At 37.1% G+C, this 24,140-nt stretch overlaps 1 protein-coding gene across 1 annotated transcript in view; it reads left to right on the top strand.

Moving 5' to 3' along the window:
• LOC139123099 (uncharacterized) overlaps window positions 1-24,140 on the top strand; it is a 52,587-nt gene that overhangs the window by 19,130 nt on the left and 9,317 nt on the right. Inside the window, exon 2 of the mRNA XM_070689089.1 lies at window positions 14,284-14,578. Coding sequence (XP_070545190.1) covers window positions 14,284-14,578 — 295 coding nt within the window. The remainder of the gene's footprint in view (window positions 1-14,283; window positions 14,579-24,140) is intronic.

Here is a 24,140-nt window from a genome sequence, read left to right as displayed (position 1 = left end):
TACATACATACATATATATAATACATACATATACATACATAATACATACATACATACATACATACATACATACATACATACATACATACATACATACATACATACATACATACATACATACATACATACATAACATAATACATATACATACATACATACATACATACATACATACATACATACATACATACATACATACATACATACATACATACATACATACATACATACATACATACATACATACATACATACATACATACATACATACATACATACATACATACATACATACATTTGTGCCTCTCTGTCTGTGGCTATGCTAATATCTCTGTGTGGGTGTTTTTATACATTTTAGGTTCTCTACCACTCCCTACTTTAAAACCAACAAACAAATAGTGTGGAAGAATATTTGTTTTAGTCTTCTTTCCGATCCTTTTGTGTCCGATTCGTCTTGATGAATTAAGAGCTAAAAGTATTAACTTAAAAGTAAGGAGCTGAGGAGTCTCCGGTAGTGTAGTTACAGTTGCAGGAAACGTATCGACATTTCGACATTTTGAGCAGCAAACCGACTGACGCACACGAGAACTTGGATTAGCCTTGGCTTCCACAAATCAATTTCCTGAATCATACTTAACGGCTTATCCACAAGAATCTGGGTTTTACCAGACTAGCCCACATATGAACTCGTCAAAGTTCTATACTCCCTGGTTCAGAGAAAATGTCACTGGAATAACCAAGTTCATAAATCAATACTACATGATTGAGCTCTACCTGTGTAAATTTCCTGACTTTCTTGAATGGTTTGGCATTTAAATGTTTCACGTTCATTGTTATGTCTGATGGAAAAGCGCTTAATTGATCGAATCATCCAACCGTTGATCCGTCGATAAATCATCGAGGAAAACAAACTTGTCGATGAACCTAGAAAGAGGGCAGATACTTAAAAAATACCTGAAAGAAAATTGCCTGTACGTGGTATAGCAATAATAATATTAGATACGTGGGTGCTGCGTGGCGACACATGAATGCCAAACCCTAACACAATTCACAGTTTTAATATCGTCCTCGACAACTGCAGAGTTTCTCAGACACTATTTAATCTCCAGTAATTCATACATGCTAACCGAACCATCTGTGCCTTTAATGCAGAATCTCGATGTAATCATTCCCTTCCATTTTGAGAGAAATTTAATCTTTCAATTTTCGTGAAGGGCCTATTATTCCGTCGGTACACCTGATACTCTCCGTATGGGCTGGTGCCCTTTTCAGGAGTTTAGGGGATACATCTCATTTTAGATCGAAAGACCCCCTTTCTTGTTATTTTTCCTTAATTTATAATCTTATCTGCCATAATGCACTTTAATACACGTGGGCGGAAACCAGCCTGGGAGATCAATGTGGAAAGCCAAGCGATATGAACACGGTTTCTTTTTGATGTTTCCTTGTCAAGAGAAAAGGAAATACCCGCGTACAATAAAGTGGACCCGAAAGTGTAGGTGGATGACATTATTGAGTGCCAAACGTAGCCATGTCCTGACTTGCGCTGAGGTTTCTAATTGTTAGAGTAAACGCTCCATTTGTCAGCATGACTTTTGTACTCGATACCCAAAATTCCACCATCGTCTTCTTTGTCTCGTCTATCTGTGAGCAGATGCAAAGCTAAGCATTGTGGACCATTATTTCCCATGGAGATTGAGAATAATCATAGTCACTTTTCTTCCACGACAAAAATGACAAAATCTTGTCAAAGTACGATCCTCCGGTGCTCATTATGTGTGAACCCTGTCAGACCTATAGTTTGGAGACTAACAATTGAATCAGTTTCTTTTTAAAGCGAACGAAGTCTTTATGTATACATATATGCATATATGTATGTATGTGCAGATGGATATACGTGCGTGCATGCCTTTTTGTACACAGATATGCATGTATGTACAGATGGACATGCATGCGTACATGCACGTTGGATATACTTGCGTACATGCCCTTCTGTACACAGATATGAATGTACAGCTGGACATGCATGCGTACATGTACGTGTTCATGTACACAAATGAGTGATATTATACCCTCAAATTGCTTACACGCTATTTTTGAGTAAGATGGCCTAGCCCTTGGATGTAGTAGATAACCCTGGCATGCCATATATCACTTGAAGAGGGCTCATCATGTTTTTATGTACCACTGCTGCACTATGAGTACAATCGCAGGAAAGCAGGTAATTGCTAGAACAGAGGAAGGAGAGCGTTTTTACGCATTGACTGCCCTTTCCGATATTCACTTCGTGATGTTTTACGACGCAAATATACATTGGCGAAAGTGGGTGTTGCCTGTTGCAAAACGGCCTGCACGCAATATTTGACAACAAGAGGGTACGCGCCAGAGGTAGTATGCGCCTCGAAAGTGTAAGTCTTAAAATTTTGCTGAAACCTTCCTTAAGGAATCTTTCAATTATTCTCTTGCAAAAGCAAGAATAAAATTTGGGGGTCATCGTGCAAAGTTTGATACTAGAGAATCAGAAAACCCAAGATTCACCGGTATTTAAAATTCAAAATGGCCGCATCCCAGTGTTAACTGTATAGAGAAAAATAAAATTTTCGAATTTCGATAAACTAATCCTATGAAAAGTTTTCTTACACCATGAGCTTTAAAATGAACCCCAACAAGTAGTGTATCAGAAAAGAATTGTGAAAGTTTGAGAGTCCGAATAAATGATCCCAGGCATGTTCTACCTTTAGAGCGTACTTTTGACATGGGATTATTATAAAGTACATCAGTCTTTCGATTTTGTCATGCTCATTATAGTCAGCTCTACGTTGTTGCCTCATACTTTTTTCTGATTCAATCATGTAGTGTAATGTTAACTTTGCTACCGTGTTAGCTTGCTAAAATAACGACGGATTCATGGATATTCCGTCGTTAGCCTCTTGAATGAAACCTTCAGATAGACACATTCCCGGAATCTCATTTAGGTTTCGGCATCTGTTGAAAGTTTTGGTCTGTGGCCCTTTGCGTCTTCGGTATGTTAAATATGATGCATCAATATCCAGAATACAAACTATATAATAAATGAAACACTATGACAACAAACCCGCTGATTAAAATTGGAATTACTATTCACCCGAGCATACCTGGGGCTTTTATTTGTTATGATAATGAAGAAATATACGTTTCGAGCACATCAATCACTGTCAGTAACTATCCTTCCTTGCAAAGTTCTGCAATACTAACAAATCACCCCGACGCTGCTCATCAATCTTTCTGACAAAACATTGAATTATTCTATAGACAGTGTATGATTGATTGTGTCTTTGAAAAGTGTCCATACTATTTTTTTCAGTTCATATTATAAAATCGAAATTCAAAATACGATCGAAATGAAAATCCGTCAACGATACCCTATGTCAGCATAGTTCGAGATAAGTTTCGATGAATGGATTGGTTGATATATGTTTAACCGTCATATGATTGATGAGCAGAATATAATTACGTAATCAGTGGTTTTTCTGCCGGTGTTCTCATTTCACAGAGCATGTCACTGCATCTGCTAAACCTACCATCAACAGCGTTCTCTTTGAGAAAGCCACAGGTGGCTTCCGCTGTCTTAAATGTCATTTCATCAAGTCATCTATACTTTATTTACTGCCTTTCATTTTATTCAATGGCGATGAAATAAAACATCCGATGGAAAGCAATGCAAATTCAGGTCTACGTGTATGCAGAATGCAGGATTGTAGTCGTATTTCTTAGTGCGTGTTTTGCTATAAGTCTAATTTTACAGGATGTATGAGTATAATAATATTTAATGAGGTTAGGCGATCATATTTCAGTTAAGCGCAGAACACTAACAATTTGAAATCAAATTCATTTATGAAAATTGATTCACAAATGTGTTCAATTTAACCATGTGTTTTAATTAAGTTTTAAGTAAATCGAAAATTTCATGATTAGAGTCATATCGAAAAAGTCTGTTCATACAAAGTGTTGAAATATGTTTCATATCTAAATGTCATATTTCATGTACGCAGGTACATCAACATACATAACTCGATCACAAGATATTACAAGCACTTGACCTGTCTATGTATGTATGTATGTATGTATGTATGTATGTATGTATGTATGTATGTATGTATGTATGTATGTATGTATGTATGTATGTATGTATGTATGTATGTATGTATGTATGTATGTATGTATGTATGTATGTATGTATGTATGTATGCATGTATGTATTTTTATTTTTATTTATTTATTTTGCACAAAATGATACATAAAACACCACAAAATGAACAAAATTGTGCATGGATTACACAGAAAAGTCTAAAGACTTATTTCCACTGTGGTCCAAAATTGACAAAAGACTAAAAAAACAATGGAAAAAAAATGCAAAGTGAGAAGTCCGACAACATAGAGTAAAACAAGTACTTCCAAAAGATAAGTAAAACGGACTCATACCCGCTGAAAATCTAATAAGTATAAGTATGTATGTATGAATGTATGCATGTATGCATGCATGCATGCATGCATGCATGTATGTATGTATGTATGTATGTATGTATGTATGTATGTATGTATGTATGTATGTATGTATGTATGTATGTATGTATGTATGTATGTATGTATGTATGTATGTATGTATGTATGTATGTATGTATGTATGTATGTATGTATGTATGTATGTATGTATGTATGTATGTATGTATGTATGTATGTATGTATGTATGTATGTATGTATGTATGTATGTATGTATGTATGTATGTATGTATATGTAAGGATGGGAGGATAGATGGATGTGTAAGGATGGGAGGATAGATGGATTGATGAAGGGATGAATGGATAAAGTGACAGATAGTTTGATGAGTGACAGTGTTTGTCTGTGGATACATGCAGGGCTTGCTGAAATTGATATGTATACGATTGTGTATATGATTATTATAAGATAAACAAGTGTGAAAACATCAGAAATGAGTCAAAATTGTCTTTTCTAATTTGTTTAAGTTCACCAGAGCCTGAGCACTCTAGACCGCAGGACTGCTTAGATATCATGACGTTGTATCTACTTCCATATTTGGAGTTGTATCGTTGCGATATGGCAGCGTGACCGTTTAGTTCAAACACACAGCTGTTCACTGTTAACTAATGACAGGAAACACCACCAATTGAAATTTAAAGTTTGGACAATTTAACAATTTTACGTATTTATGATAAAATTACAGGAAGTGGCTAATAGTTTGTAAATAATACTAAAGTCGAGGACGATAGTTTTCGCCAAATAATGTTTACCTTTACTTATGTACAAGGAGTGTACTTCTTTATTTGTCAGAAAAATGAAAGATTGCACCCTTGCTATCTGTTTCTTATATTTGTCTAATAAGACAGTAACATGTGGCATGAAATCACTATGTGCACTTATACTGACATGAATACATACTGTCGTTGTTTGATTTTGGTAATTTTTTTGACTACGCTTTAATAGATGCTGAAAGGAAAGACGGAATGCGTATATCTCAGGTAAAAAATAGTAATATGACGGGCCCGGTAGAATATATTCTATTTTTAAACGACAAAAGTTCAGGTATCACGACAGATTCAGCATAAGCTAAAGTAGTGCTATTCACGAAGAATATTCCCCGTGCACATTTCCATTCTAAACATGCAATCGCTACCACTAGCAACGTATAGAACATTTTTTTATACAGATAGATGCAATAAAGGCTACTTATTTTGTTCATTGCATGTGAAAATTACGTCGTCCATCTTCTTAAATTAAGGTGCCTTGTGCAACGAAGGTGAAGAGCGTACAGAGATAGCAGTTGCGAGCTAAAGTTTGAAAGGCACAAGAATGAAGGAGGGCAGAGAGATGTACTGATTAATGTGGAAATGTGACTTTCACTTTATCGTATTCATCAGACATAGCAACCATTGGTAATGCTGAATTCTAATTTTGTATATGTTATTATTAGAAGAAGGTGTCTTTCAAAAGTGTATTCGCAAGAATATCAATTTATGCCCTTTCATCGAAGGTTCCTGTCAGTAAACAAATATGCACCTCCTATCTCTTGGGATTTTTTGGAGCGTAGCATCGTTTAGAATAACCTTGCATCGCGTCTAATTATCGTAATAATTGTTTGACGATTGGTTTAACACGACAAAAAATCAAATTTAAGGCACAGATCAACCATTTAGGAGAAAGTCACTGCATTTTATCTGGCACATTTTTTAGTCGCATCTCATGTTGCGATACACATATGTTCAATGATCGGAATACAAAACCAAAGGTTTCATCACACAAGAGTCTCATCTCATGTTGCGATACACATATGTTCAATGATCGGAATACAAAACCAAAGTTTTCATCACATAAGCAAATTACTTTTCGAATGTAAAACTATGCGCTCAGAAAATCTGTTTTCATACGAATGATTTTATTTGAGATATTTATAGAAGGGTTTGGTCTTACTTTCGCTGCGTACTTTCCATGTCTTTGAAACGAGCCGACGTTTGAAAAGCGCGACCGTCTCTAAATATAAATATTGTCTAATGCATTTAGCAGTACTATTTCGAAGACATTATTGGATCCTTTCCCTAAAGCAAGTGGTTGAACTCCTTGGTATGTGAATTTCTGAACTTTTTACCTAGTAATCAGCATAGCTACCGGTCAATCCGCTCTAAAACTATAATACCCCTGACGTGATTGCGATGGTCTCGATGTCATAGGTGTGAAAACAGATACATTGTATCTTTCTGCATACATTTGTAAGTAATGAACAGATTTGACTTACGCCATGAACGCTCTTCATAAATCTAATGTATCGATTATCTGAAGCCGCATGTATGAGAAGGCCTGGCTGAACTCTGCTAATACTTCTAAACTCGTGTATTTTGAAGGATAGTTGTATATGCGATCAGGTTCTAAAGTGCGTCACACGTGATATATTAGCAAGTGTGCTGAAACCCTAACCTCCATTTAACACTACATGATTTGATCTCCGTGTCAAGATATTTTCTGATTGAAGGTATCAATCAATGTAATCCTAAGTCTTCAACTCAATTTTCTCACATCAAATTCAGAATAGCCTACTCGAGTGTGCTAGACTTTTTATGAAATCCTTAGCTTGTACCTCGAAGAGCTCGTATAAGTCGAGTGCAACAAACCGGCGAATTAGTTCTGCTCCTTGCCATTGAGATGTGACTCTTATTACAACTAAGCAGCTGTGCTTTACGTTGGTTTAAGTGCTCTTTGCGCGTCTTGTAAATATCGTGAAATGCTCGACAGCTGACATGATCTCTTCTCTAGACGTGAGGTATATGAGATCCAGTTAAGGTCAAGAAATCCCTCTCGTTCTCTTCATCCTAAGTCATACTTCATGTTGCATGACTTGAATGCAAACATCTATAAAACTATTGTAGTGTGACTGACAAAACTTCAGACTTCTTGCAATGGAGCATTCGAATTATGCTACATAAAAATATCGACAATAGTGGCAAGCTTCTGTGAGACAATGTCAATACGTTCGAATAGAGGTGCACTGGGATACATCTACTTGCACAAATATAGCCTCAAACCTCTCAAGTAAGCCTTGTTGAGCTTGACTCTACGCTCTGTTGTAGGGACTTCAAGACGTCAACGTCATATCGTAACTGAAAGCAGAAATTCTTCTGCCTGTCAAAAAAAAATACAAGAACAATTCGAATGCATTGGTTCTTGACTCTATAGAAGTCGGATAAAAATCATTCTTGCGTACACATCTCGTAGTATCCCAACTCCTTGTTACCTAAATTGTGTCATCAAACATAAAATCCAATAGGATCACTCGTTCAAGCAATGAACCTGCACGTAATACTCCACTCATAGCGTCTGAATCGTCCGTAATCAATCAGTGTCACGTGGCCTCTGCTTGTCTGTTGAATTAAGAAACGGAGCGTCTAAAGTTCGTTCAATGTCTGGCGTTATTATTTTCAGAGCTACACTTAAGACATGGCCATTTGCTGTCTTTTAAAAATGACCGCTTGAACAGCTCCAGTGAATATAACTCAAAGGTAGTATGTGTGTATTAACGTCCTATCTCTACATTTCTAATCTCGTATTTTTTTCAGCGAAAAATATAACTCAGTTGCCCCGAGTTACGCACGATTGTTGCTCCGAGTTACCCACGATTTTGTGCTACAGCGGTAGTTGCATTTTGTATTCATGACTTGCGTGCAATGCAATGGAAAATGAATATTATACAGTAACTCGATAGGAATCTCTATAACTTAAAGACCTTTAAGTGGTATATATCGTTACTTTTCTCCTTTGTATTGAGGAAGCCTTTTCTTGACTTACGATAGTTATGAAAAACTAGAGATCAAACTAGTGGAATATTAAATGACCAATTAATTTATGGCGCCACTCGCTATCAATACCATGGCAGTGCACTTTCCCGACGTGTCCTAATATGATATCGTGTCAAAAATGGTCCAAGAATTACATACACATATTCATACATACATACACACACATACGTACATACATACATACATACATACAGAGAAATATATATTATATAAATATACACACATACATATATGTGTATATATATATATATTATATAAATATACATATATATATATATATATATATATATATATATATATATATATATATATACACATTACTGATCGGATATTGTTTTCATGTTAATTTTCAAGTATGCCAACCGATAAAATATTTGAGGTTGATCTCAGATAAACGAGATTGCTTTTTAATAAACCTTTCATACAAAGAGATGATATGACCATATCTGCAGGCATTGCTACTCTTTATTGACGTATCTCTGATAGTCTATTAAAGGTCTACAGCTTGGCTCCCTCTCGGGAGAGATTTAATTGCACCGCGGGATTCGTGCCAAGTTTACTTTGGAAAAATCCTAATTGACTCGTTTCAGTATGCTATATGAGAATTCTTAACACTAGCTATACAAACTGCGCACACATGAATATAGCACCACACCTTTATTGATGTTTACCCTTTAATTCATTGGCCGGTCATAGTTTTATAATAAATGTAGTCACGTTTGCTAAGGAAGTTTCACTATTATAACATTAACATCACGTATTACCAGCACTTTGCCTTTTTATCATGTACAATTTGACCTGCGACTTTTTGTATGTTATTTTTGAAAGGGAACATGGAAAAGAAACGTTAGGAGCGCATGAAATGAAATTGGTGGTTAACAATTTATGACCATTACGTACGCAAGAGTTTAGATATGTAATACCGCTTTCAAATGTCGTCTCCAGAAGCGTTGAGCGCATTCACAGTCACAAGAAGTGATTTATCGATGCCATGAAGGGTCTACTCTTGCAAAGGATGCCAATGATTGCCAAGATATAAAAACAAACCGTACACTCACCCGGTGGAGACGATAGTGTCATTCCCACCTAATCATAATATGATCCATATTTCTGAAACCCTCTTAAGTTTAAAGACCATTGAAACGGCGGGGAGGGGGGCTGGCTATAGTTAGAGCTGCTAATTGAAATAAAGTTTTGACTATACTACAGGGTTCTCATCTTAGTGAAATACGGATGGCATCTATGTTTTCAACCAAATATGGCGTCGATTATGTTAATGGAATATCATTGAATTATACCTCACTTCCTTCCGATTACTGAAGAAGGTTACAATAAATATAGATTTTAAGTTACATTTAATATAAATTTTCTATATATCCACAGCGACTTACACGAGAAATACTGATTATCTTTTTCCTTTGAGTTTCATTAGGCATTTGCTTCTTCTCCTAGTTTCTGTAATCCAGGGCCATTCATATGAACATCTACTGTAACGGCTTACAGCCGTAGCTGCGGCAGTTAACATCTACCGGCTGAAAATATACGAAGGTTACTGCAGATTTCAAAGCTCTTTGATGTTCAAGCCTTCTTAATTCTAAAGAAAGCGGTGCCTGTGTTCCCATGTGCGGTTTATGATCGTCAATGCGCTGTGTGCACGAGTTTTATCAAAGTCACGGGTAATTGAAAGAAAGGATTGCAAGGTTCCCCAATATGACGTTAAACTGGTCCAATAATCATTTTCATTCAAGGTAATACATTAGCAGGTCCATGGAATATTTGTGATTTACAGAGTAAAGTACGACCATCCTGAACCACTGATAGTGGTGGTACCAGGTGTCCGGAATGGGTAAAGCGTACTCTTTTAGCATGCTACGCCCGTCAGGATTAGTCCGAAAATTGTTTGAATTGTATTGGATACAGTATATGAATCACTGTAATAAGTCAAAGTCGGGAATGCTGTCGCTAATCATTCAAGTGACCGAGGTATCATATTTGGCCACAATGTCGTCATATCGACCGTAGAACTTTTTGAAAGTCCTCACTGGTCTTCTGGTGTGTATCCCTGTCTCACTAGTTTTGATACCAATGAGCTGTGGCTCATTTGAAAATCAGCGTAGGAATCACAAGGTGCAGAAGGAATGTTACTTGACAAGTGGGGATAATTTATGATTTCAAAATCGAAATCATCCCTTTTGTCATACAGCTTAGTATGTAGCCCATATGTACCCACTTGTAGGAACAGATCAAGATATGCAGCTTAGTTCTTACCCTCGGTTGTATCTTAAATTTGATATGTCTGGATCGTCTAGTAATCAGATCATCAATATCAACAAAGCAATCGCTTGGTGTTCACTGTCTCTTTGTACTCCTTTGATATGGGCCTATGTGTGCCTGAAATAAACAATAATAATAAAATAATAAAAAGTGCAAACTTGGTTATACGGCACGATTGCCATACAGGTCATGCTAGGCTGTCTATGCGTCATATTTGAGAGTCCTCAAACCATACAAGAATTAATAGATTGGAACAAATGCTGCCTCGCAGCCTTATCGATATTGGGTCATATTTCGAAATGAACTAACATGCAGATGTTGGCGTTTTTGTACATGCTATGTTTTTGAGACATCTGGTGAATAGTATTGCTGAGCAATTGCCTTGAGCATGGATGTTTGGCCAAAATGTCCGTATCGGTTTGCAAACCGAAGAAAATTCACATACATAAAGTGTGTGTGTGTGTTGGTCTTTTTAAACCTTTGGACGACATTGCCGAGAATACGACTATACAGTAGAGAGAAATTTCCAATACAGTATGTAACAGAAAAATAAGATTGTTTATCTTTTTAACTTCCCTGGTTCTTTATCGAGGTTAAAAGCCAGCGTTGGCAAAGACGGTGTGAAGCTTACATCTAACATTCATCAGATACGTAACACGTACTCCCGGTGACCAGCAAGTTTGCCCGTCACTTAATATTAATGGTGATATCCTGTTCTTACTCATGTATAAAACGCTATCAGAATACGAGCCTTAAGTCGTGACAATCCATGTAAAGACAGACAGAGAAGCGGTAAAATAGGTTTATGGAGATCTCTTCACTATGTGTTATATGATCAGGTTCGCCGTCAGATCTATCCATCCATCCATTTATATTCCATCTATCCATCCATCCATCCATTCATCCAGCCAACCAGCCACCCAGCCATCCACACATCCATCCCTCCATCCATTCATAAACCCACCCACGCAACAATCCATCCATCCATCCATCCATTCATTTACCTACCCGTCAATCCAGTTGGAAGTGAGGTAGGAACTTAGTTGTTAGATAGGGTAGTTGCACATGCAGGCAGACAAGTACATATGTCCGTATATGCATGTACTAATGTATGTAAGTAAATACGTATATTAGTTCATAGCTGTAGATATGTAACATATATCTAACAACCTGTGTACCAATGCGTATACTGCAATTATCTGTTTATATTTCTATATATTTAAAGCAGTTAGCAATATGGTTTGCACTGTTTTTCTCTTTGAAACTTCAAACAGGCAGTCATATAATTTACAGTGCGATCACTCAGAATAAATTGAAGGTCGTTAACTGAACAGTGTACATCCCAATCCAGCCTCGAAAACTTCAACACTTCTCTTGTATAATATGCTTTAGCCTACTCCCAGGTTAACACAATTTAGAAACTATCTGATGGATTTGTGTTGTAGTTAGATAACATATGTGTTACGGTAAGATTTCTAACAATGTAATGAGCAACGTATTAAATAACACATCACATCATATGCTGCAATTCTAAAGAATGCTATAGAAACCAATATTTGTAAATTCATAGAATGACGTGAGCAAGGATTTCCTCAAAGGAAGCTCGTTTTCTGTTTTTTCACATATTGAGAGTACATATGGTGATCTGTAAGGTGGGCCTGGAAGGAAAATAACATTATCAGGTGTATGTGAGGACATACGGGGATGAATTGTAAACACATACAATTAAATTTTGTATGTCTGAATAGGGAGGGAAATAATATAGACAGGTACTATACAAAGGCTTCCCTCTTCACGCAGAGGTTAATTTTCATCGCCGCAAGAATCCTGCAGTCTGCCAACCTCATTGCATAAGGGAGGGCGGCACAGACAGCACGGCTATGACAGCGAAGCATTGGTTATACCGCTGTGGCTCTGATGTCGTTTGTCTCAAGCATGCAGCGACAACGCCATTGTTGAATTTAAATTACCCTGTTTTTCGAGACACGTTTGCTGGGAGTACTTGGTTAGACCCTGACAGCACTTTTCCGGACATAATCTTGTGGAATACCGCTGCGTTTTATTCTTCGTTGGCGAGAACTTTTGAAAAGTATAAAGGGTACTCCTTATACTGTTCTTAATAAAACCATTGTAATTGGGCGTTCGAACGCGACGCCTATTCTTGCGTTTCAAGTAATGCAGCTAGCAACAAAAAACTAACATATATTTTCCCTCGATCGACAAAGCCGGTGACAATTACCTTAATAGCACGGTATATTTTTAAAATGTGACTTATGGAATCGTGTCGTTTGGCTCTCGAATTAATCTTTTTAACGCACAAATATGCCAAAATTTCATTTGTGCCGAACGCGTTCAGGTAATAACTCCAAAGTAATTATATTATCGTTCTCCAAAAACTAATAAATGGAACAAAAACGTCATGCAAAGTTGACCAGAAACAATATAGTTAATATAGCGAACGGAGTTTCATTTTAAAATTCTTAAATAGCGCTGCGTGTCGGATCTTGTCGCAGTTCGACTACTTTTTTCAATTGCTCCACAACTGTTATGTATTTAACTCGTACCTCGATTGTATATCTCCCCAGTCCCACCCTATTGCTTCGTTATCTCATCAGCAACAGGGAAGGTATTACTCCATATATCGTCTTTTATCCTACCTGGATTATGCAAAGAGTTATTTTATCAGCAGCTTTCCTTGTATTTGTTGCAAAGAAATTGGCCGGGCAACCCAATCGACGAGGGTAAACAAAATTGAAAATAAGCTCATGTGATTGAATTCTCTCGGGTTCCCATCTTGTGAATGACATTAATGAAATCCACAAACATTGCCAACCAGCGTTTGCGTTTCTACGTTTATTCAAAGGTACTCCCTGTTCACAAAAGATATTTAAATCACTTAAAATGAAACAAGTCTCGTTGAACGGTGTTTTTGAAGTAAGACGACGTGTACATACAAGTCCAGCTTTGAAATTATGCATTCTCACGCATCTACAGCCAATATGGACGCCAGCCATGCTTAAAAAACGGTTATTTTTAGCGCATCCTTAGTAAAGTAGCTTGGATGCACATTTTTTTGTAATTGGCTTTGCATCACAATTCCCTTCTATCTCAATGGATTTAATGTTGATAATAAATTGGATTGTGTTTACGAAGGAAATATCTATTTTTGCAAAGTGCAATAGAGCATAGCTGCTCTCATCAAAACATCTGACCCTGTGCCTCCCAAAAATGAACATTTTTTGCTTAGCATCGCTAGCGCTAGTGTTTGCTCATATTTGTGTAGGATCATGAAAACTATCATGAAGGGGAAAATGTGTTAGATTGTAACAAGTTACAACATGTCAACAAAATACGTTGATTTACACCAGTTAATATCAGTTAGCACAAACAGTTTTGGCAATAGCTAAAATCGTTTTCCTTGGAGGCCTTTAACTATATATGTGTGCTCTACTCCTAACCCAAAGCCTAATGACGTCGAGGGTATTAGTGATTAATACGAAATGCTGAGAGAGAGAGAGAGAGAGAGAGAGAGAGAGAGAGAGAGAGAGAGAGAGAGAGAGAGAGAGAGAGAGATGTTAATGAGGCATTCAGCGTTTTAATTTCTTTCACTTTTAAAGCCTATGGCGATGACATCTTTATGATTATGCTTTTGCTCTATCTATCAGCTGGATCTGGTGGGAATAGGAGACATGGCCTTAGCGGATACCCACGTTCGAAGCTCACCACCGAATCCGAGCCAGACTCGATTAACATCCTTATGCCAATACTAGTATTCGTATCACTCGTTGCCGTAATCGGAAAGTTGATTCATCGGTGTTGTACGCATTCGAGAACTGTCCGACTGCGTCAGGGCGCAGGGAGTGATCCAAACACTGCGCCGTCATCACGACGGGGACAGGATACCATCCCAACCATATCAGAAAGGACGGAGAGTACCAGAGATATCATGAAAGAAATGAGGTAAAGAATATACTTTTGGGTCTTTGACCCTTCAAAATAAGTCAACTCACATGCAAACATACTAGCCAAAAGTCCAACAACACATGTTTTTGAAAGGCCAAGGTCTTGTTTCAAAGATATGTCTAAAGCCAACAGACGTATTGGCATCATTGATCTTCTACATATTTTAGGGATGGGCCATTAGATCTTGGGAGGGGTGGTCAAAAACAGAAAAAATATCAAAGCAAAACATAAGGAAAAATTTTCTGACTAGTTTGAAAAATAAACAAACAACCAGAACGCAAAAAATGGATAATCTGACAGTTTACTGAGAAAAAAATTAGCACATTATGACTCAATTGGGTAAAAAATCATAAATTTACAACTGTAAAAAAAAATACTCACAATCAGTTTGTGACCACCCTCACTTCCCAAGATCTAATGGTCCGCCCCTTAGTTGTTTTCATGCATGAATATTGCACTTGAATTAGTTTTAGTCACCTCAAGGCAAATAGCTGTGGTGCCTTGTGCAAATCCGACTAAAATATGCTCCTCGGCCCCATTCTAGTTGTTTTGCCATTATATGCAATGACATGCTTTAACGCGTTCGCAAGAAGGGCTCACGTGACAGAGGTAGATCTCCATACTTGCAGCTAAGTCGTCAATATATGGGAGCGGCATTTAGCCACCCGAGAACGAAACCTTATGTTGTGTGAACGTGGTAAATTTTCAAATGTGCATCACGCTGATCGAAAAATATTCATTGAAAACAAACCGATTCTTCGTTCAATTTGCCAAAGTACTGCACGTTAACTCTGTGAAGCTGAGGTGCAAAGGTGACCCACATATGCAAACCGCATTGATCTTTCCGGACAATTTGTATGCATCTACGTGCAAATCGTACGAGAAAGCTAAGAGACGTAATATAAGCGCATCTTACATATTGGCAATCGACGGAACCCCATGATATCACATTTCTTAGACACTTTGGCGCCTGCATTGTGCAGGAACATGGATAGTCTCAAGCACGCAAATGACATACGACTTTCAAGCTTTTATAGAATCGAAAATTCAGAGGCCCGCAAGAGAATTAAAATGGAAATTGTCTAGTCTCGACAATTCAATACCACAGTGGCCCGGGTTTCTACACGAGGTGGCGTTTCCCATTCTAGTCAATCACTGCTTGCTGAGACTTGCTAAACACACAGAACACAGCTTGTCGTTTACTCTCTCTTAATATTTCATAGAGACGTGTCGCTGTGCAAAGAAAGTATTTGGTACATGTTTTTCAATGAATCAATATACTTCCAATACCTTAGGGAACGTGGATATTTAAGATACGCGTATTGCAAACGAAAGTCATTACATTTAACCTCTAATCCCTTCCCCTGAACTTGAACTTTGGTGGCGCAAAAATCCGACGACGAAATTATAATTTAGACCTCCCCAACACGATAAGCTGCTGAAATACAACACTTGAATATTAAAATGCTAATTCAAAAACAAGATCTGAACTATGATTTAATATCACGATCTGCTCAATATAATTGAAATACAATAAACAAGTAAACCCCACCTCTACACGAAGTGCGCTTCGTTCATCACACGAATGGTTTTAATAATCCTTACCCATCAGGTTATAACATCCGGTGCTATCACTTGTGGACTTCGCTGCGGCTTACAGAAGATTGCTCCCGGAGAAGGCGACCATGAGAAATGAAATGAAATTGTGCCAAGTAACTCTCTTTATCACTGTGAACTTGTACAGCAAGTGCTGACGAAGATGTTATATGTACCTGGTTTGCATTTCGCGAGGCATAAATATATCGGCAAGACTGAAGATTTGTGTCCACAAAAATAGCTTTACTTGTTAGTTTCCTAGGGAGTCCACTCCTACCATCACTTATAACAGAGCTCTGTAAAAATTATTTACTATGATTTGTTTTTACTGTGACTAAAAGATAAAAAGTGTACCATACACGGAAATACACCCAGAAACTATTTCAAAATCCCCAAAACTAAGAACACGGTACAATTGCAACAGACAGCCTAAAATAACATTAAAAAGTCTGAAAAATACATATCGTTGAGAAAAAAGCAACCGCCTTTGCCATGGGAAAGCAATTTTACTTCACTATATTAATATTCAAAAAGCATGATGTTAGTGATCGATTCTTTAGATCTTCCTTGGGTATAGGTAACAAAGGCCAAATACCATGGCCTAACCCGTTATTTATGTTAGAATTACCAATTGACAATGTCGACGTTCTACCTCAGACGAATAATTTAGCTAATTTGCATAATCATCGATACGCTGAACATCAAGGAGAGAGACTTTAGAAATCGTTCATTTGGCATCTTGATTTGACTTGAGCGTAAAAAATATATAAAAATCATTGAATATGCCTTGAAGGGTCTCGCAGTTGCCTAAAGTTAAAATAAGTTGTTTCAACATAAATTAAATGATTCCTGAGTATGGATCGTGACGTCGATAAAGTACTCTGTGCCGTTTGAATAGTTTATTCCATTGAGGCCTCGCAGTGAACATCACGGTGATAAATACATGCACTTATTTGTAGCGCATGAATTGATATTGTGCTATTATCAAGTATATAACAAGTATTGGATGACATTCCTCAGCCAAAATGTCCAGTTCTATCTTTACTTTCAAATAATCGCAGAGAAAATGCTTACAAAATATGCAGACTCAACAAGGTACCTCTGCACATGACAAGAGTGAAAAGCAATACATGTTACACAGACGTTTCTTCGAGTACACTATTGCCAAATATTAGACCTGTAATGGCTTTGTTAATGCTCCCACTAACTCAACATTAGATCATCAATAAAAGGCCTTTTAGGCGATATTGTAACTTCATTTCAGAATGGACTAGAGTCATAAATGTCACAGTGCCAGAAGTTAAGTGGTAACTGTCCGTCTGGATCTGATAATTGAGAAAATTATTATTGCGCCGCCACAGAGCAGTTGTATCCTTATAAGCGCGTTGCACTTAAGAAGCGACCCTTTACCCTACCGCCAAAGGTATTATTAAAATCAATATTGCTCGAAAAGCAGCCAAACATGTAGGGATCTTATGAGCTGTGCCGCGTTTTGCTTGCTCTTTTTTCGCTCTCAGTTTTTTTAAGCACACCGCTAGCAATTGGATTTTGAACAGTCTACAACTGACGGGAATCGCTGGCTTCATTTCAACACTTGCCTTTGTAAGGCAGAAACGGAAATTGAAAAAGAAATTAAAAACATGGCACAAAAGGTTATTAAAGATTTAAGAAATACAATTTCCCTTTTTGCATAATGCTGTGGATTAAAATAAAAGTGTGATTGACGTAAGGTCAAGATAATTTCCTCTATTTAAACATTAATATATGTAATAATACTTAAAGTTCAATCTGTATAAAATGTTTCATAATGGCATACATACATAAACACTCTTAAGTACGTCATATATACATAGACAGTGCACCACCTTACCAAATTATAAAAAGTGACACCTGATTTTAATTCTTGATTTTGGAAGGGAATGGTTTAAAATTTGAACGATATTTTAAGATCATGTTCATTTTTGAGGGGGCGTTCTATCATATTTCAATATGATAGTCAGTGCAGTATGCTAAAATATCACTTATTCTGATTGGTAACCAAATGTTTTAACATGTTTAAATCTCCTCAGTCAAGATATAATGGAAGGTGTATTTGATTCAACCATTTATGAGATATGACGAAATGTAACCCGTGGCGCGTTATCTTACTAAAGGTGGCGGTAATTTATTCAGACAGGAGAATTTAAAAGTTTCAAATAGGCATTTCAAGTTATGAAATTAATTTTACAGCTGTACATAAGTGTATTTTATCGACTCACCTATCTTATTAATTGCCCATCCAGGCATTTCGGATGGGAGGGTATACTTGGTAATGACATTTGAGTAAGGATCAGGGCATCTTGGCAAAAATGTCACGTACCATTTCAGGTTGTACAAAGACTGTACATTTGTATGCGTAGGATGTTACGAAATCATTTTAATAACAACACCAGGCTCTGTTGATTGTATTGAAATCGTTTAACTTTGTATCGAACATTTTGACGAATTGCATTGAAGCGCCACAAGGAAATACATGAAAATATCAAAATCAGGTTATGGTAATAGAGTGTGAACTAGCAGTTTTTAAACGGTGAGGACAGCGTGTTGTTGAGGTCACTGTACTCTTTACCAAGTATTGATCCTAAAGTAAAATACAAGCTAACAGTTTTTTTAAATGATGTGGACATCATGGCTTCAAGGTCAACATACTATCTCATTCAAATATAGATTCCCATACAGTATATGGTGTTAGAAAAGGCATTTAATTGTATTCAGGTTTACAGTTTTCTTTCTAAACTCAACGACTGAGGTTTGCGATCATCTGAGGAAGACACGAAGTGAAATTTACAAACGATCAAGATTTCAATTGCGCCAACAGTTCCACTTTCGTCTGTCCTAAACTAAAATGTCTAACGTGCATAATTGACATGTGAATTAAACTGATGGTAACGTAAGTACAACTTCATGAGAGAGCGGTTTCGAACTGAGTAAATTGATCAGTCCAACTGTATTTAAGGTAGTAAACGCCTCAAGAGTGAAAGGCTGAAACTTTTTTTCAAACATTCCTGAATGAATCTTCTAACCATTCTCTTACTAAATCAAAAATAAAAGTCGGGGGTCAGCGTCCCACTATCTGTCCCCGAGGCGCATTCTACCTTAATTTATCGATAGTAAATTGTTAACTTAAAGCAGCAGTTGATTTTTATGTTTCTTTAAAGATACATTTGTACAATGTGACTGACAATTAGGAATTGCTCGATAAATTCAGTCTATGGCGCAAATGCTGACAATAAGTGTAAACCTAGCTCCTTGGTAGTATAATCGGTAATTATACGATGAAATCACCTCGGAAACAAAAGTTTTAAACTTTCACATATAGCTAGCTTATCAAATCTTACAAACTATTCCCTACACTAAAAGAAGATTTTGTTCCACCTTGGAACATGCCATAATTACAGAAGTGAAAACCCTCTACAGAAATTTGAAATTTAAAGTAGTCACAAATGTCTTTTGACTAATACAAGGCAATGCGCGCCTCAAAATTGAAAACGGTGGTTTCAATCGGGTTCGTACTCACAACGAACAGTACCCAGTTCTTCTAGCGGAGAAGCCACAGACAAAACCGCTTGGCCAAATCCCCAATCTCAAATAAGATTGGTTCAATAACCGGTCTAAGTTGTTACAATTTTTCTGACTGCGACCACTCCACACGCTGTGTGAGTTCGTGAAGCACTCAAGCACGCATGCTCACTATCACACATCGCACACAAACTTTATCGAAGTGAAGCAATGCATACATCGCGAAAGACTGCCTCGGGGACAATTCTGTCCACCAGCAGAGCTATCAACCCAGGAGAGAAAATATTGTGGTTTGAATTTTTATCCAAACTTTCCTCAAGGAAATTTTCATCCATTCTCTTCCAAAATCAAGAATTAAGAAAGGGGTCACTGTACAAATTATGATATAATGGAATCAAATTAACCAAGAATTCCTGACCCATGCAATTCAAAATGGCCGCTATCGCTGTGTTTAACTCTCGGGGAAAACTAAATTTTCGAGTTCCACAAAGTTTAGTCGATGATATGTGCATACTGTACCCGTCACGATGTAATATTTGCACTGAAACAGCTCCATTTGTTGTAATTTAGTTCATCAATATTCTGCCGTCCCTGAACATGTAATCTGAAAGAAGCACATGCCTATGTTTCCCAAAGAACGATGAAAATCACGGTACCTTAAACATCGAGTCTAATGCCTATTTAGGAATTCTCAACAGGAACCGGTGCCATTATTCCATCTACACCATAGGGCATAAACTTTTGTGAAAGGAGAGATATCTAACTTCCCGGTTTTTTAAATCAACACAGCCAGACGAAATTGTTCTACTCAACAGCTATCCCTTTATTATTGGAAGTGTTAAGCACGAAGATCCAAGAGTTTTGCTCCACCAGGAGCCAAGACGCCGGGATATCATAGAGATTGCTGGCTGCTGATTGTTGGGTGATAATTAAAAAGTGACATATATCGACAAACAAACCATTACAGATACCAAAACACGATCATTCAACAACGAAGCGATGACAAGTTGAAGCATATCGCTCTAATGATGAATTGCAATCACAACGACGGAAAAAAGAGAACATTTTCCTATTTCAATCTGCAATACCCTAGCTCAAAATTAGATTTGGAACGAGTAATTCAAATCCCGTTAAATTACGTTAGGGTAATAATTGAGTTAGGAATTCTTCGGGGATCACTACGTGTACACCTACTTGCCTAATTTGACTTTGTCGCACGTATTAAGATTCCTGTTAGTATGTTTCTGTGTGTTCTGGCAATGAGATTCCTTCGTTTTTAAGCTCACTAATTTGATAAATATGCCTCTCCTTTGTTTGAGTCGTCTGTGAACTGACATCATCGGCGAATTGGATACCATTAACTATGTAACTGGGTACCGCGTCTGTGCGTATAACCCACCCTGCGTTTTTAGCTGAAGGGTTGACTTTATGCTGTGTGGCGTCTGCGTATATTACATTACGGCCTAAAACTGTGTCCAACAGTTTGAGTCTGAACGAAATCCCGAGAAATCTCCAGGTACCGCTTTCATAGGGAAATGTCACATTCACCCGATAATGTAAGATAGCATCTGTTGTATTTAACGATGCAAAATTTCTTCTTTTGAAATGTATACAGGGTATGTCAGTGTAAACAATCCCATACAGCGATCTGTAAAGGAAAATTTGCGTTGTTGCATTTCGCAGTTTGAATACTATTTTGTTACTGTAATTGGTTTCGGTGACGTGTTTTCCCGAGATAACCTGAATTCTTGTCATGCCGTCTCTGCCTCGTTTTATGTTGCCATACCACGTTATTGTTCAGAGTTGATTTGTCATTCAGTGATTTGAAAACCTACTGACCCTTGTCAAGTAAGATTCTGATAGATCTCTGTTACCAGAAACTTTACACACAATTGTCGACGAGGAAAAATCCTGGACGATAAAACAGTCTTGTTTTCTTATGGTGTTTAAGCGTTCACCAGCGCTAGTTAACTTGCTTTGCCATTGTCGTAGCCACCAATAATCTACATTTTAGGACCTGATATGAAATAGTATACTCTTCTTGAAAAGTAAAACTGGCGTAAACAATTTGTCGACGAGGAACGAACTGACTAAACTGTAATGTATTTACGTACACAGACGAAGCACCTTTGAGAGGTTTAGGTGTAAACACAGAAGGAAAAATCTAGGATAGTAAAGATGCGTTTAGTTTTCTCCGAGTTGTGTTTGCTACGTTGCGTTCACTTCGTTAGGCTTAGAGCCGCTTTAACCTTTCAAGCTCTTTCAAAAATTGAATTACGCTAATAAGCGTGATTTCAAACGTCTAAGTATTTCTTACAAATGATTTCCGCCACCTTCTCTGCTGGCCCTGCTGTCTTTGTTGCGTTGAGTTCGACATTTTCTCACTCGAAGGTTAGCCTTTAATGGAATACCAGCTCCAGTCGAGTAGTCTTACAATAAGCTTGTTGAGTTTGTTTAGCCCGCAAGGCCAAACTACAGTAGACAGCCATAAAAACAGTTAATCTATTTGCGCCTTAGTGCGATATTGAGTTACAATTAACATCGACAAAATTCGAGACTTCCAATGACCCCCAAGATTTAATTAAAGATTCGTTACAAAAACTGCAGCCAGAGTGTCATATATCACCAATATAATATTCTCGTTTAATGCTACTCTCAGATTCAAGCTATATATTTATGTAAAGATGTTGAGAACGTCCTAGTTCTTTGAATGTCATAACCCCTGTCAGGCAGGAGATGAAACTGAAATCATATATATATATATATATATATATATATATATATATATATATATATATATATATATATATATATATATATATATATATATATATATATATACGGCAAAAACTGTTAACAAGTAGCAAACAGGACTTAGGCGTTACTCAGAGTTTAACGCTACATGTGTACTCTGTAGTGATCATCAGACAACTATATATATATATATATATAATATATTATATATATATATATATATTATGTAACTGATTAATAAATGAAAACATCATTGAAAAGAAGCACGCTGACACTCTGGTTAATTCGTTTTTGTCGTCGTCAAGGGAATATAAAAATTCAGAAATATTCGCCATGTTTTCTCTTCTTTGTTCTTAATTATGTTTCAGGCGTTTATCAGTCGAAAGACTTTTACAAAATATCGACCACCTTTTTATACATTTATTTCGAGTGCAAAAATGGCAATACAGAATTTGCAGGTGCGCCTTCTGAAAAAGTACATTATGCATAAATGTTGTAAAAGCTACTTCAATACGTCTGCGTATCACTCGTTAGTCAATTTTCAAATCAATGGGTTCCCGCGCATCATACAAGCCATTGCCGCCTCCGTCTGTAGAGGTGATCAGTTTTGTATTTGATGGTAGATGCTGTAAGCTCAAAGGCAAAATACTACAAGAGTAGGCAGGTGGTCTGGTTTTATCGAAGATGGAACAATTCTTTCGAGATAAATAGATAATGTAATCCCGTTAAACGAGGATACCATACTATGCTCAGAGGAGATCATGAACTTACATGTCCTATCTGCATCTCACGACCTACAGAGTAGAAAAAAAAAACTCTTAAAAGGAAGTTGGCAACAGCAAACAAAGGAGTGAATACAAAAATAATGCGAAAAACCAGGTGACAGACCGTTGACGACGAACAGACGCATACATACAATTTTTAGAGGTGTTAAACGAACATTTCCATTGAAAGGCCAAGTAAGATATCATGTTTACTCGTAAGGTGAAATACTGATAATAATGACTAGTAAAGCTGGCAAATTGTTTGACATGAAAATGTAAACCGGGAACAGATTTTGAGGAAAGAAAGGAAAGCTCTTTAAATAATTCTGTGTTGCCACTGGTGTGGCGTTTTGTTGCTCTCTTTCAGGGGGAATTTTCATTAAGACTCGGTTCTAACTATTTTCTCACTGAGAATGAGATTTGTTTTTTGTAAATCGTTTAATTATACCCCACAGGTGAGATTGCAGGCCATTTTAAATTTCACTTGTTAGGTAATAAGACTCCCTAATCCAACATTTTCATGATGACCTGAGATGTTTGTTCTTGATCAGAAATAAAGAGAATACTCAAAGTTTCCCGGAGCAAAATCCCCAATCAGTGCCAGCTTGAAATTTCTATTTTTATCGGTACCCCTTGCCTTTGTTTTGCCCCTACGTCGCCATTAATACCGCGAGTGTGACGAGAGATCCGGCTGAGGTTCAGCAGGCTTAAGACTCACAATACGGGTCAGGCTTGATAAAGTAATCAAATGTGACTTGCATATACAAAATTTAAATTAGCTCACTCAGCATTTCAGCTTTCCATTTGAACATGCTGATCCGGGCGTTAGTCGATTTCCGTTTCTGCGTCGATGCACGTTTAACCCGGCAAATACAGTTGAACGTGTA

This window comes from Ptychodera flava, chromosome 22 (genome assembly GCF_041260155.1).
Source record: "Ptychodera flava strain L36383 chromosome 22, AS_Pfla_20210202, whole genome shotgun sequence".
NCBI classification, from domain to species: domain Eukaryota; kingdom Metazoa; phylum Hemichordata; class Enteropneusta; family Ptychoderidae; genus Ptychodera; species Ptychodera flava.
This window is presented reverse-complemented; position numbering and strand designations above follow the sequence as displayed.